Source organism: Palaemon carinicauda, unplaced genomic scaffold (assembly GCF_036898095.1).
Source record: "Palaemon carinicauda isolate YSFRI2023 unplaced genomic scaffold, ASM3689809v2 scaffold110, whole genome shotgun sequence".
In the NCBI taxonomy this organism is placed as follows: domain Eukaryota; kingdom Metazoa; phylum Arthropoda; class Malacostraca; order Decapoda; family Palaemonidae; genus Palaemon; species Palaemon carinicauda.
The window spans coordinates 173450-189147 of record NW_027168594.1 but is presented as its reverse complement, the minus strand read 5'-3'; the positions used below and the strand labels follow the sequence as shown (position 1 = coordinate 189147).

The 15698-nt window shown below is 40.1% G+C and overlaps 1 protein-coding gene across 1 annotated transcript in view; it reads left to right on the top strand.

Moving 5' to 3' along the window:
• Positions 1-15698, top strand: part of LOC137635280 (uncharacterized) — a 153494-nt gene that overhangs the window by 88169 nt on the left and 49627 nt on the right. The window contains 4 exon segments of the mRNA XM_068367741.1: positions 3755-3962; positions 13138-13305; positions 14229-14376; positions 15203-15284. Coding sequence (XP_068223842.1) covers positions 3755-3962; positions 13138-13305; positions 14229-14376; positions 15203-15284 — 606 coding nt within the window.

Genomic DNA, 15698 nt, shown 5'->3' with positions numbered 1-15698 from the left:
CTGGCGAAATCTAACCGAGGCCCTTTGCGTCAATAGGCGTAGGAGGAGAGGATGATGATGAAGCATATAGGTTAGCTGCAAGTGTCGCAAAGTAGGTTTTGGTGGAACTCAAGTTGATTTTGTCACGTTTACTTCTTTCAGAACTAAAATTGATTTTAAGGCCAGGAGTTTGTCTCAATTTTTCTACATCCTTTCTCTAAAAATTGATGAAATTCTATCACCAGAAAAAGGATTCTTTGTCCAGCAAGAGCCATTCAATATTATTTTGACAAAACTACAGTTATTATAGTTAAGTGTGTGTCCCTTATATGAGTTATGGGATTAGGTCCCCAACTGCCCATTGACCAAAAATATGTCATATCTAGTTGGGAGTTTGTCATAGAGGGTCACAAAGAATCAGGTCTAAGAGAAAGCTTGAAAAGGAAGGTACATAGGAGTGCAGCTACTAAACTTAGTTTCTGTAGAAGTCATTCTTTGGCAACAGTTTTAGCAGCAGTTCAGTGGCATACCAAATCAGTTTTCACTTAGCATTATCTAGAAGAATCCTGGTTTGCTTATTGCAATTAATGGGCTCCATGGTTCTTAGTGGCTGCAGTGGATGTGGTCTAATTAATTTCAAGTTCAGGTAATTTATAACACTATTTATGAGGTAGTCTATGGTCTGATATTCTAAATAGCTCATAGTTAATAATTCAGGGGTCCCGTTCTTTTAGATTTCATTTTCAGATGGTTTGTTGAAAGTAATCAATACCTGGTAGTGAATATCCCCAAAATACTCACCCTCTCGGCTAAAACGTGTAGCTTAACATGCGCAGTAGCCATAAGAGAGGAGCAATGAGATGATGTCTATTAGTGAGTGAAGCTAGCCACAGTGGACTAAAGACTAGTAAGTAAATAATTAGGATTACTGTAGTTCATAGACCAACATATACATAAATATTGGTGTAGGTGACGACTGACACGAATAAGAAGGATTCTTATTTTCTATACGAGCGGCAGGCCTGGTGATCTATTGAGCTACACACATACTGAAAAATTTAAGATAGCATCAATATGTATTCAATACATATTTTCAAAATGACTAAAACAAATTTACAAGATATCTATTGATGTACCCAAATAGGTATAAGTTGGACGAGGTAACTCAATGACCATAAAATGGTTTCAAATAGAGTTTATAAGATCACTATTTTTCATAGAATAGTCATAAATTTCATATTGAAAGTAAGAGTAACAGGTTGGCAAGGCCACCAGACACCCATTGAGATACTACCACTAGAGAGTTATGGGGTCTTTTGGCTGGCCAGACGGTACTACATTGGATCCTTCTCTCAGGTTACAGTTCATTTTCCCTTTGGTTTCACACTCACACACCGAATAGTCTGACCTATTTACATATTTTCCTCTGTCCTCATACACCTGACAATACTAAGATTAATAAGCAGTTATTCTTCACTCAAGGGGTTAACTACTGCAATTTAATTATTCAGTGGACACTTTCCTCTTGGTAGGGGTAGAAGAGAATCTTTAGCTATGGTAAGCAGCTCTTCTAGGAGAGAGACACTTCAAAATCAAATCATTGTTCTCTAGTCTTGGGTAGTGCCCTAGCCTCTGTACCATGGTCTTCCATTATCTTGCGATAGAGTTCTCTTGCTTGAGGGTACACTTGGGCACACAATTTTTTCTTATTTCTCTTCCTCTTGTTTTGTTAAAGTTTTTATTGTTTATATTGGAGATATTTATTTTAATTTTGTTACTCTTCTTTAGATATTTTTTTTCCTTGTTCCCTTTCCTCACTGGGCTATTTTCCCTGCTGCGGCCCCTGGGCTTATAGCATTCTGCGTTTCCAACTAGGGTTGTAGCTTAGCAAATAATAATAATAGTAATAGTGTCTAAACCAGTTATATTTTCAGTTGATAAAATAAAATAATGGGAATACCTTTAGCACATGGAAAGATAGGCCTTTAAGGGGTTACACTAAGCTTCTAGAGAAGAAGCACTTATCTAGAATGTTATGCATTTAACCAGTTTTAGCTGATACATAAATAGCAACAATAGAAAGTTAAGAGCAGTATTGATTAAGAGTGCTTAAATTAGCGAGAGGAGGGATATATGGATCCAGACTACCTACGCAGTCGTCTGCTTCACAATCTGGATGTCTGACTTGGGATGCAGAACTGCAAGGTTTCAGCAGCAGATAAGGATCTAAAGTAATTCGAGAATTCAATACTGCGAGAGGAGCTCAACTCTGTAAGGCTCAGTTAATATTCAGAACGCTTCCTGAAAGAACATTATGGGATTATTATCAATAGACCCTACTGTGAAAGTCAGGTTAGCGTAAGCAAATGACCAGGAAAGTCAGACTTACTGGCCTTTTGAGAGTAACAAATGAAGTTAATTCAGTTGAGATCTTTTAAGGCTCATCACTAGAAAAACTTGGCTAATTAATGAGTACAGTATTGGTGTATCTTATCATTATCATTATCAACTCTTTATAAACATCTTTTCTCTTCATCTTTAACTAACAATTACTTTCTCTACTCAGCCATTTGAGAGTCAAACACTCTCGTTCTGTTTTCAACATAGAAGCTTCTTACTTCTCGGTGTAGACTCTCCAGTTCCATAAGCACTTGAACGTCAACTTATTTTCCTTGAGAGGAACAGTGAGGCATCGTATTGACAACGGTTAACAAACCTGGCAGGAAAGGCAAAACGAAATAAACATTTGTTACAATCTTGTACGGGGGATAGATTTTTGTATAAACACAACAATGGAAAAACTGAATAATATTACAGCGGGCGTTCTATATACCATTGACCGCTAGATCATTTCATTTCCAGGTGCATGTATTTTTTGAAAGGAAAGAAAATAGGAAACTTTTTAATAGATTTTTTGGGTAAACGTCAACAAACCGAGCATCTGGAGTAGAATTGGTATGTTTACCCTGGAGGTTTATTGGAATAATTTGGCTGGATAATACTGCATTAATCTCATTGTGATTTGTATGAAAAGTTTGTAATACAAACTGATGTGGTAACCATTAACCCTTTTACCCCCAGGCTCTTTGGAAATTTCCAACCCTTAACCCCCAGGGTTTTTTTTTTTTTTCAAGCACATTTTGCAGTATATATATTTTAAATTACTCTAACAGCCTTAATTTTTGTCATAGAGAGGTCAGGTTGGTCTCATTCTCTTGGAAAAGGCCTGAAGTTTCTCAAAAAATTATCAAAAATATGCAAAAAAAAATTTAAATAGCAGTTTTTTGCAAGGACGCACTGGTACGTCCATGGGGGTAAAGGGATGAGTTTTGTGAAACGTACCAGTACGTCCTTTGGGGGTAAAAGGGTTAATAATGCCTTTAAATTTTAAGTTACATTATTAATTAACTAAGAATTTAGTTGAATTAAGACATACACTACCTCTTTTTTAATGCATGTATTCTACAATGCACAGTTTAAGATTTTTGTCGAGAAGTTAACAATTTTAGAATTTTTTCTTTGCAAATACATTGAAATCGATAAGTGATTTTTTCAGTTGTAGTGAATTTGAAAATCAGCTATTATCAAATAATCAAATTTTAAGGAAGCGAATACTATTGTGATAATACTTACATAAACATATTTGAATGTAGATAGTGAGTAGTTAAGATATGAAACTGAAGCAGCATTCTGTTGATCTTAACAATGCTATTCGGAAATATTTAAATTCTCTTCATAGATAACCAACTGATAAGGTTTATTGATTATATTCCAGAAAAATGTTCAGAAGGAACTGGAAGAAAGACGTATTCTTATCAGGGAAAGGAAAAGTATGAAGAATATGCAGAAGATGAAAAAGGTCACAGAAAAGAGAGGTCGTCAACCGGGAGTTCCTAATCCTCACTATAAACATATCCAAGATATTTTCTTGACCGAATTCTTCATCCCTTACAGACTCGTTTCTAATTCCCCAAAATTGCATTGTAAGTAAAGCAGGATTTACACCAGGGGTCGGCAACCTTTTGAACACACTGTGCCAGTTGTTAATCAGTACCATTTATTTTCAGTACCTTGCATGCCAGTTGGTATTTTTAGCACTATATAGGAAAATTTAAATCATAGTTATACAGTATGTTGTGACCATTTTGATTATAATGTATTTTCCTGAAAATGCATAATACTGTATAAATATTATAATCTCTTGCATCTAGTATTCTTTGTAAAAAAAATATGTAACATTTAAGTTTATACCTCATCATATTAATGTTTTCCTTGCCCTTAATTCCCAAAGGCCAAAATTGAAATTTCATTTGAATATTTGAACACCTTGAGTGTCACACAACCCTCAGAGTAATCGGTTGTAAGCCGTCTGCGATGGGGGTTGAGGATATGCTCCATGTGTGAAAATATCTGCTCCTTTTGATATGTGGATTCATAGGCTGATGGCAATGCAAAATCTACTTTCTTCCTGCAATTGAACTTATCAGGCAGTGATGCCCAGGACCTTAAATGGAGGCTGCACTATCTTTTTTGCTAGTTTCTCTAAGATCTTTAAAGCTAGCTGACCACAATGATGAGGCCTGAATGACAGTTAACTGCATTTCTTGAGTGTCAGTTATCCATTGTAACCCCTCTGCGATGGGGGCTGAGGATATGCTCCATGTGTGAAAATATCTGCTCCTGTTGATATGTGGATCCATAGGCTGATGGCAGCGCAAAAGCTACTTTCTTCCTGCAATTGAATTTATCAGGCAGTGATACTCAGGACCTTAAATGGAGGCTGCACTATCTTTTTTGCTAGTTTCTCTAAGATCTTTAAAGCTAGCTGACCACAATGATGAGGCCTGAATGACAGTTAACTGCATTTCCAACTCCTCAGTTTCCATTCACTCAAAGAGAGTTGCATCCAAGTCACTGTATTTAATTCAAAGGTGTCTGGTTTGATTAAAAACGAAAAGACTGGATCCTGTGTTGGCTATCTTGAAATCTCATTAAGAACTCCCTCCAGTTCTTGCATGTACAACTGAAGATCAGTAATATTGACAAGATGAATTGCAGATAAGCTCTTCAACTTTTTTGAATAACGGAAAGAATCAATTTTGATATCCGTTGAGTAAACTGCAAGCTTTGTAATAAATGTCTTCCAAATATTATACAAATCCATCACTGTTTTTCCTAAACCTTAAGGTCATTTAGATATTCATTGATGTTTGGGAGAAACATAAGTTTCACAATCCAATCTCTGTCCTCCAGCTCAGGAGAGTCTTGGCCTTTTTTCTGATAGGAAAATTTGGATTTCATTAAAACATCCCACAAATCTCTCCAATACTTTCCAACAGCTTAACCACCAAACATTGCAGTGTGAAGGTATATCTTCGTAAACACTGTCCACCCCTTCGAGGAAAGCTCGAAACTACCTGTGCGTAAAAGAAGTGTGTGTGTAACCAAAAATTTACTACTTTTGTAACAGTAGACATCACCCTGTTGAGATCAGAGCTTGAAATCTTAACACACAAATTTTTTTGATGAACTATGCAGTGCAATTTCATGATGGGGTGCCCAATTTTATTCCCAACCATCTTAGTAAAATCCTTGTTTGTTCCAACACGGAGTATTTACCTCGAATTACTTTCTTAGAAGTATCTGGGATCTTCTCCCAACCGACCAGAATTTTGTATAGTTTACCCTACTTCCGTTTTCTATCCGGGGTAACCTCTGGCGGAGTGATACGCACTATGAGGGGACCCGGGGTCAGAGAGCATGCTTGCTCAGGTCTTGATTTCCAGTAAGTTTTCTGGTCGCGTCGCGATAACATCCCGACGCGGTCTCCTTTCCCAGTGCGACCTTTTGTGTCCCTGACCCCCTTTGTGTCCCACGCGGTTCCCTCGTGGTCCCTTTGTGCTGTTCCTTATCCTTTTCCCTCTGTGGTCCTGTGTCTCTGTTTTTAAACACAAGACTTACCTGGTGGTTATATATATAGCTTATGTCCCTGATATAGAGAGCAAAAGGTGGAAGTAAAGCGCAAGGTACGTGAGGCAAAGAGGGCGGCTGACCTGAGGTGGGGTCAGGGACTGGGTCAGTCATATGAAGAGAATAAGAAGAAGTTTTGGAAAGAAGTGAAGAGAGTAAGGAAGGCCGGCGCAAAAATTGAAGAGACAGTGAAAGATGGAAATGGAAGGTTGTTAAAAGGAGAAGAGGCAAGGAAAATGTGGGCGGAATATTTTGAAAGTTTGCTGAATGTTGAGGATGATAGGGAGGCAGATATAATTGCTGTTCCAGGTGTTGAGGTGCCAGTGATGGGAGATGAGAATGAGAGAGAGATTACAATAGAGGAAGTGAGGAGAGCACTAGATGAAACGAGAGTAGGAATGAATGAATGAATGATTTAAAGTTTTCAGGCATCCTGACATCTAAGGTCATTGACGCCGTACGAAAAGCATCTGGTATGGATGGTGTGAAAGCTGAGATGTTGAAGGAAGGGGGTGTGACTGTACTAGAATGGTTGGTGAGATTGTTTAGTGTGTGTTTTGTGTTGTCAATGGTACCAGTAGATTGGGTCTGTGCATGTATTGTACCACTATATAAGGGTAAGGGAGATGTGCATGAGTTTTGTAATTCAAGAGGTATTAGTTTGTTGAGTGTAGTTGGAAAAGTGTATGGTAGAGTACTGATTAATAGGATTAAGGATAAAACAGAGAATGCAATCTTGGAAGTACAGGGTGGTTTTAGAAGAGGTAGGGGTTGTATGAATCAGATTTTTACAGTTAGGCAGATATGCGAGAAATATTTAGCAAAAGGTAAGGAGGTGTATGTTGCGTTTATGGATCTGGAGAAAGCATATGATAGAGTTGATAGGGAAGCAATGTGGAATGTGATGAGGTTATATGGAGTTGGTGGAAGGTTGTTGCAAGCAGTGAAAAGTTTCTACAAAGGTAGTAAAGCATGTGTTAGAATAGGAAATGAAGTGAGCGATTGGTTTCTGGTGAGAGTGGGGCTGAGACAGGGATGTGTGATGTTGCCGTGGTTGTTTAACTTGTATGTTGATGGAGTGGTGAGAGAGGTGAATGCTCGAGTGCTTGGACGAGGATTAAAACTGGTAGGCGAGAGTGATCATGAATTGGAGGTAAATCAGTTGTTGTTTGCGGATGATACTGTACTGGTAGCAGACACAGAAGAGAAGCTTGACCGACTAGTGACAGAATTTGGAAGGGTGTGTGAGAGAAGGAAGTTGAGAGTTAATGTGGGTAAGAGTAAGGTTATGAGATGTACGAGAAGGGAAGGTGGTGCAAGGTTGAATGTCATGTTGAATGGAGAGTTACTTGAGGAGGTGGATCAGTTTAAGTACTTGGGGTCTGTTGTTGCAGCAAATGGTGGAGTGGAAGCAGATGTACGTCAGAGAGTGAATGAAGGTTGCAAAGTGTTGGGGGCAGTTAAGGGAGTAGTAAAAAATAGAGGGTTGGGCATGAATGTAAAGAGAGTTCTATATGAGAAAGTGATTGTACCAACTGTGATGTATGGATCGGAGTTGTGGGGAATGAAAGTGATGGAGAGACAGAAATTGAATGTGTTTGAGATGAAGTGTCTGAGGAGTATGGCTGGTATATCTCGAGTAGATAGGGTTAGGAACGAAGTGGTGAGGGTGAGAACGGGTGTAAGAAATGAGTTAGCGGCTAGAGTGGATATGAATGTGTTGAGGTGGTTTGGCCATGTTGAGAGAATGGAAAATGGCTGTCTGCTAAAGAAGGTGATGAATGCAAGAGTTGATGGGAGAAGTACAAGAGGAAGGCCAAGGTTTGGGTGGATGGATGGTGTGAAGAAAGCTCTGGGTGATAGGAGGATAGATGTGAGAGTGGCAAGAGAGCGTGCTAGAAATAGGAATGAATGGCGAGCGATTGTGACGCAGTTCCAGTAGGCCCTGCTGCTTCCTCCGGTGCCTTACATGACCGCGGAGGTAGCAGCAGTAGGGGACTCAGCAGTATGAAGCTTCATCTGTGGTGGAAATGTGGGAGGTTGGGCTGTGGCACCCTAGCAGTACCAGCTGAATTCGGCTGAGTCCCTGGTTAGGCTGGAGGAACGTAGAGAGTAGAGATCCCCTTTTTTGTTTTGTTTCTTGTTGATGTCGGCTACCCCCCAAAATTGGGGGAAGTGCCTTTGGTATATGTATGATGTCCCTGATGTCACGGCAGAAAATTCAAAACTCGCGCCAATCGCCGATTGGATAGTCAGGTGTGCTACATGCGCGCCTCTAGCGAGGTACCTAGAAACCATTCCATCGGTATCCATATCTTCCCTGCCGGCGCTAGCGGCAACATTGGTTGGATATTCTCCTCGCTTTTTGACTGATTATTGCTGTCCCTTTGGTGAAGTACAATAATTCAGGTTTTTTGACTCTTGCTTGATTGGATTTTCATTTGGATACTCTAGTTATATGTTTGGATATTGATATTTTGACCCTTGCTTGTATTTGATCTCTCTTACAAATTTCAAAATGGCCACCCCCTCTGGAAGTTTTAGGGTGTGTGCTAGTGGGTGTAAGACCCGATTATCAAAGGCCTCCATTGATCCTCATTCACTCTGTATTAAATGTAGAGGTTAAGTTTGTAAACTTGATGATAGGTGTGACGAATGCCTTATTTTGTCTGATCATAAGTGGCTGGAATTCGATCGCTATATGCGAAAGTTAGCAAGAGATAGGGTAAGACGTAGTTCTTCTCATTCTTTTAGAGATTTTTCCTCTTCCCATGTCACTGTACCTATTCCTTCCCCTGCAGTGGTAGTTCTTGATCCCACTACGAGTACCGCTGATGAACCAACACTTAAAGATATGATGTTGGCTATCCACGCGTTGGGTGCGAAGGTAGAATCTATTGCTGCGGATAGAACGCAGTTAATGTCTGACGTTAAGCAGCTGAAAAGTGAAAGTGCTAGAGGTGCAGTGAGCGTTATTAGTGCTGTGGAGGGTGCGCCTGCTCAGGCTTGTCATTCTCCTAGTCCTAGACCTCTTCCAAGCTCCCCAACCCCTGGGAGAAGGAATGTCGAAAGACGGAAGGAAACAAGAGGCTTTAGCTCCCGACCAGATGTCCCCTCGAACGTTCCTGTTGATGTTTCCCAGGACGTTCGCCCTTACCATAGGAAAGGTGAGGTTAAGTGTTTGGCTCATCATCAGATGATGATATTCCTAAAAGAGGCTGGCGTCAAGCGTCCAGGCCTCTTTAGAGGAAATTTGACCAGCGTCCTTCCAGGACATCACAAGCAAGCTGTAGTCATTGGAGCAGCCCTGAACACTTTTCTTTCGAGGAAAGCTCGCCTTCTAAGCATCCTGCTAGGACGTTAGATTCTGTTGAGAATCATCCTGCTGTTGAGCAGTTATCTGAACTGGTCGTGACCTCGATTCATAATCCTCCACCTCCTTCAAAGTGGCTCTCGCCCGCTGGACGCTCTAAGCGGTCTTTGAGGGCGAGCCTGGAATCGACTTTTCGCCAGCAGATTCTAATTTTAATATGTTACAAGAAATGCAGCAGAAGCTTTCATCATTCATGAAAAGCTACCAGGCTACGGAAGCCTCCTCTCTAAACGCTAAACGGCGCAAGGAGGCGAGTCGGGAAACGCTTGTTGATCAAGTTTCTAAACGCGTTGAGCGTTCGGCGACGCATAGCGTCTTACGTCCTGATGAACTTGACGTTAAACGTCCTACATGTGAGGTTGAACGTCCTGCCTTTCAGGAAGTCGAGTGTCCTCCTAATTGAGGTGCGGTTCATGCGCTTAGTAGTGATAGTGAACGTCCTACTACAAGCGCTTTCGAGCGTTCAGCAAGGCGCCATGTCGAGCGTCCTCTTGAGCGTTCTTGTTTAGCTAAGCAGGACGTTGTGCGTCCTTTTGTTCGTAAAGTCGAGCGTCCTCCAGGACGTGACGTCGAACGTCCTCCTATCGAGCGTCCTCAGGATGTGAGCGTCCTCTGGGACATGACGTCGGGCGTCCTCCCATCGAGCGTTCGCCAGAATGTGAGCGTCCTCCGGGGTGTGTCGTCGAGCGTTCTCCCATCGAGCGTCCTTCAGGATGTGACGTCGAGTGTCCTCCTGCATGCGTTGTAGAACAGCAAGCAGCCAGACAGGACGTTGAACGAAACCCAATACTTCTTAGCTCTGATCGCGCGGATTGCTAGCGTTCTGAAGAGCGTCAAGGGTCTTTGTCGAAGGAAGAAGTTGATGTTCCTCTTTTTCCTACCGAGCCTTTTGAGGAGTTATTTGAATTGGAAGACTCTAAGTCTTTTCGTCCTTCGGTAGACTTAAAGAAGCTCATGAAGATTTTTCATAGTGAGTTTCCAGAGTCTTTTGTTCTCGTTGCTCCACGATCGCCTCCATCGGAATTCACTCTAGGGAAGCCTAAGAAGAAGTCTCTGTTCACCAGAATGGTGCTGTCTCGTTCATCAAAAAGAGCACTTAAATTGATGGGAGACTGGATGGGATCCAAGAAGGAACAAGGGCAAGCGGCCTTCGCGTTCCCCCTACTAGATTGGCATCTAGGTCCAGTATATGGTACGATACGGGAGAAGTTCTTGGCTTGTGAGTTCCTGCCTCTGCCCAGGGAGACTTCTCAAGCCTGGTACCGTAGATCGGCCATGAGGAAGACCAAGGTTTTTTGGTCTACCTCTGAATTGGACCATCTGCTCAAAGGTGTTTGTAGAGCCTACGAGGTATTTAACTTCCTCGATTAGACTCTAGGGGCCTTGGGTAAGAAGGTGGCTACGCTCAAAGAAGGGGACTCTCCGAGCTTAAGTCATGTCATTTCCTGCATGGATAAGGCGTTGCGAGACGGGGCGAATGAGTTGGCAGCGATTTTTACAGTAGGCATCCTCAAGAAGAGAGCCCAGTTGTGTTCATTTCTGTCGGTAGGGTTTACTCCCTTTCAGAAATCTGAATTGTTAGGCAGATATGCGAGAAATATTTAGCAAAAGGTAAGGAAGTGTATGTTGCGTTTATGGATCTTGAGAAAACGTATGATAGAGTTGATAGAGAAGCAATGTGGAATGTGATGAGGTTATATGGAGTTGGTGGAAGGTTGTTGCAAGCCGTGAAAAGTTTCTACAAAGGTAGTAAAGCATGTGTTAGGATAAAAATGAAGTGAGTAATTGGTTTCCGGTGAGAGTGGGGCTGAGACAGGGATGTGTGATGTTTAACTTGTATGTTGATGGAGTGGTGAGAGGGGTGAATGCTCGAGTGCTTGGACGAGGATTAAAACTGGTAGACGAGAATGACCATGAATGGGAGGTAAATCAGTTGTTGTTTGTGGATGATACTGTACTGGTTGCAGACACAGAAGAGAAGCTTGGCCAATTAGTGACAGAATTTGGAAGAGTGTGTGAGAGAAGGAAGTTGAGAGTTAATGTGGGTAAGAGTAAGGTTATGAGATGTACGAGAAGGGAAGGTGGTGCAAGGTTGAATGTCATGTTGAATGGAGAGTTACTTGAGGAGGTGGATCATTTTAAGTACTTGGGGTCTGTTGTTGCAGCAAATGGTGGAGTGGAAGCAGATGTACGTCAGTGAGTGAATGAAGGTTGCAAAGTGTTGGGGTCAGTTAAGGGAGTAGTAAAAAATAGAGGGTTGGGCATGAATGTAAAGAGAGTTCTATATGAGAAAGTGATTGTACCAACTGTGATGTATGGATCGGAGATGTGGGGAATGAAAGTGACGGAGAGACAGAAATTGAATGTGTTTGAGATGAAGTGTCTAAGGAGTATGGCTTGTGTATCTCGAGTAGATAGGGTTAGGAACAAAGTGGTGAGAGTGAGAACGGGTGTAAGAAATGAGTTAGCAGCTAGAGTGGATATGAATGTGTTGAGGTGGTTTGGCCACGTTGAGAGAATGGAAAATGGCTATCTGCTAAAGAAAGTGATGAATGCAAGAGTTGATGGGAGAAGTACAAGAGGAAGGCCAAGGTTTGGGTGGATGGATGGAGTGAAGGAAGCTCTGGATGATAGGAGGATAGATGTGAGAGAGGCAAGAGAGCGTGCTAGAAATAGGAATGAATGGCGAGCGATTGTGACGCAGTTCCGGTAGGCCCTGCTGCTTCCTCCGATGTCTTAGATGACCGCGGAGGTAGCATCAGTAGGGGATTCAGCATTATGAAGCTTCATCTGCGGTGGATAATGTGGGAGGGTGGGCTGTGGCACCCTAGCAGTACCAGCTGAACTCGGTTGAGTCCCTTGTCAGGCTGGGAGGAATGTAGAGAGTAGAGGTCCCCTTTTTTTGTTTCTTTTGTTGATGTCGGCTACCCCCAAAATTGGGGGAAGTGCCTTGGTATATGTATGTATGTATTATTACTTGCTAAGCTACAACCCTAGTAGGACAAGTAGGATGCTGTAAGCCTAGGGGCTCCAACAGGGAACATAGCCCAGTGAGGAAAGGAAACAAGAAAAAATGAGATTTTTAATTAGAGTAACAACATTGAAATAGATATCTCCTATGTAAATTATAAAAACTATAACAAAACAAGAGGAAGAGAAACAAGACAAATTATCATTTAATTTGTTGAAGGGGTAACGATAGTTAGGACAAGGGGCTAGTCTCTCAGGTTATAATTCACTGTTTTCAGTCCAAATCGATCTAGTAATCAGCAAAAAGAAATTTTGGGTAAGGAAAATTGAAATAAATAGAATTTAAGAAAATTATTCCAGTACTTACATGAAGGTCACATTATTTACCCACTTTCTGTTTGTTAGTATGATTGTTAGAGGTCTCGAACTCCAATCAGAGTGAGCTTTTACTATGGCAGTTATCCTGACCCTGTAGGGCCAATCATGCCCACTTACCACTGGGTATTGCATGGGAGTTACTATATTACTTAGAAACTAGATATCTTTTTTTACTGGTGGAAAGAAGATATTGTAAATGGGAATTCAAGTATTGAAGTAATTAATTGTATCAGTAATATTGGCTATATTAAGAAATATAGGATATTTTGATGATTCAAAGAAATATCTGAAAATTTATTTTTAAACCTTTTATAGATTTACTCTGATTAGATATGATTTTCTTTAGTATCCTCAGTCTAATGTATGCATGTAAAAATTATATAAGCACGAATGCTTGCGATTTTCATCCGACCATTTTTTCATCTTCAAAGAATAACAAATTTGATTTGATATATTTTCCTTTACAGTTGCAAGTGTTCAAAAGAGTTTGATTGCGCTCAGCTCAGCTCTTCAGCTTAAGATCGTAAGACAGGTTAAGGAAGACGATGTTAATACGAGTCTTCTGGATCAATTTGATGTATCAGTGCTGAAGAAGTTGACAAAGTCCCATGAGCTAACGGGAGATACAGGTTGTGGTAAGTTCTTATTAACATTTATCTGTGTTGAGATGTTTTTATTCATGCAAATCAACATATAGTACTATCTAATTACTTCTGCTAACAAAGCGTGAAGGAGGTTATGTTTTACCTCATGTTAGTGTGTTTATTTTTGTGTGTGCGTGTTTGTTTGTGAACAGCTTCCTGGCCACGATTTTAATCGTAGAATAATGAAACTTGCAGGGATTAACTTGTAAAAAGCTAGAAATTATTAAATGTTGAAAGGTCGATGTCCAAGGTCAAGGTCACGGTCAAACAAAATGTTCAATTCACGTAATCAGCCATAAGTTTGGATATCATTGTCACAGAGACTTCAAACTTGGTTCATATTTGAATGTATGAAAATCCACGCCAATTTATACATGTTAACCCTTTTACCCCCAAAGGACGTACTGGTATGTTTCACAAAAGCCATCCCTTTACCCCCATGGACATACTGGTACGTCCTTGCAAAAAAAATTCTATAAAAATTATTTTTTTCATATTTTTGATAATTTTTTGAAAAAAATTAGGCATTTTCCAAGAGAATGAGACCAACCTGACCTCTCTATGACAAAAATTAAGGCTGTTAGAGCAATTTAAAAAAATATATACTGCAAAATGTGCTGGGAAAAAAATAACCCCCTGGGGGTTAAAGGTTGGAAATTTCCAAATAGGCTGGGGGTTAAAGGGTTAAGGTCAAAGGTCAAGGTCAGGGTTGAGCAAAAGGTTGAGAAATAAGCTTCTGTGGCAGAGGTCTACTTTCTACTGAGTGTCCCTCTGGTTTAGATTATGTTTCATATTAATGTTGGATTGGAATAAAGTAGTGCTCTTGTTATAGAGGATTCATTCAGCCCTCTTTATAACTGTTGACCACATTTTATTACAATGGTTATGAAACTCTCATATTTTATATTTTTCAGCAATTGACTGCCCAGCTTGTCGTCCGACACAACCCGAGAAATCTCCCTTATTTCCTCCTTGTAAGACCACAATAGGAGCTTTCAAGTCTCTTCTTGTACATCGCCCAAAGCTGAAGGAAATGGCTTCCAAAGAATTTTTCTTGTACAAGTATGTCTTTCGCAATCTGTTTGACAGGATTAAGGAAAATTATTATGTTTTAGCTATCCTTTGTTACCATTAGCTGTAGATTAGTAAGTATTTGTCTACTTGAAATATATAGCTTTCATCCAACTTATGTCCTTAAATATTCTAAAAGCCCACAACCCCAAAAAGTAAAGTATTTTAAGTCATGCTAATCCATTGATATGAAGTATGAGGAAATCGCACTTATGATGGTCATTATTTATTGGGTAGGAGGTCATCCAGTTTTAGGATTAACAGGACAAATCCATTTTAGTTGAAGGCTTTGAAAAGATATGCGTCATAAGTAGAGATCCTTTTAGTTATTATATTAGGGCTTTCATTTACTAAGACCTATGTTCATAAGGGATTAACAGGTTTTATCATTTAGAAATGTTGGTTGTGTTAGCAGCTCTTCAAGGAGAAGGACACTCCAAAATCAAACCATTGTTCTCTAATAGTCTCTGCACCATGGCCTTTCACTGTTTTGGATTAGAGTTCTCTTGCTTGAGGGTACACTCGGGCACATTATTCTATCTTATTTCTCTTCCTCTTGATTGTTTTGAAGTATTTATAGTTTATGTATAAAAGATCTAATTTAATGTTGTTACTGTTCTTAAAATGTTTTATTTTATATTATTTATTACCTCTCATAGCATATTTCTTTCCTTATTTCCTTTCCTCACTGTGCTATTTTTCCCTGTTAGAGCCCCTGGGCTTATAGCATCTTGCTTTTCCAACTAGGGTTATAGTTTGGCTTGCACTAATAATGATAGTAATAAGAGGCCTAAGTATTTTCTCTTCACTTTTTCAGGTACAACAAGAACGAGTTGCATGCTCTAGGATCACAGTACAGGGGCCGAAGATATATTAGAAAGCTCTCAAATTACACACTGGTAAGGTTTTTCATGTTGAATTAGAACCATTATTCTGTAAAGTGCACAGTATAAATTTGGCAGTAGATATATAACATCTGTTATGCAGAAAATCTTTGACTTTTCCAGAAATCAGTGCCTTAATAAAAAGTGATCAGCAAAAGATGTAAGGGATTCCACAACTTATTTACAATCTTATTTGTTCCTACGCAAATGCAATGCTTCGTCCTTTATTAAGAGTGTTTCCAGAGTAGCTGGATTCTTGTTGTTAAAATTCTAATTAGGTGTCAGAAGCCCCAGCTCCATGCCGCCTTAGAGCACAGACATACTCCCGGTGTAGTTAACTGGCTGTTTTTTCTTTTATGTAAATGTTGGCAGTTCATTTTGTGTTAGGGATATTGACGATGAAGAAATATTTTTAGTTTTTCCGATACC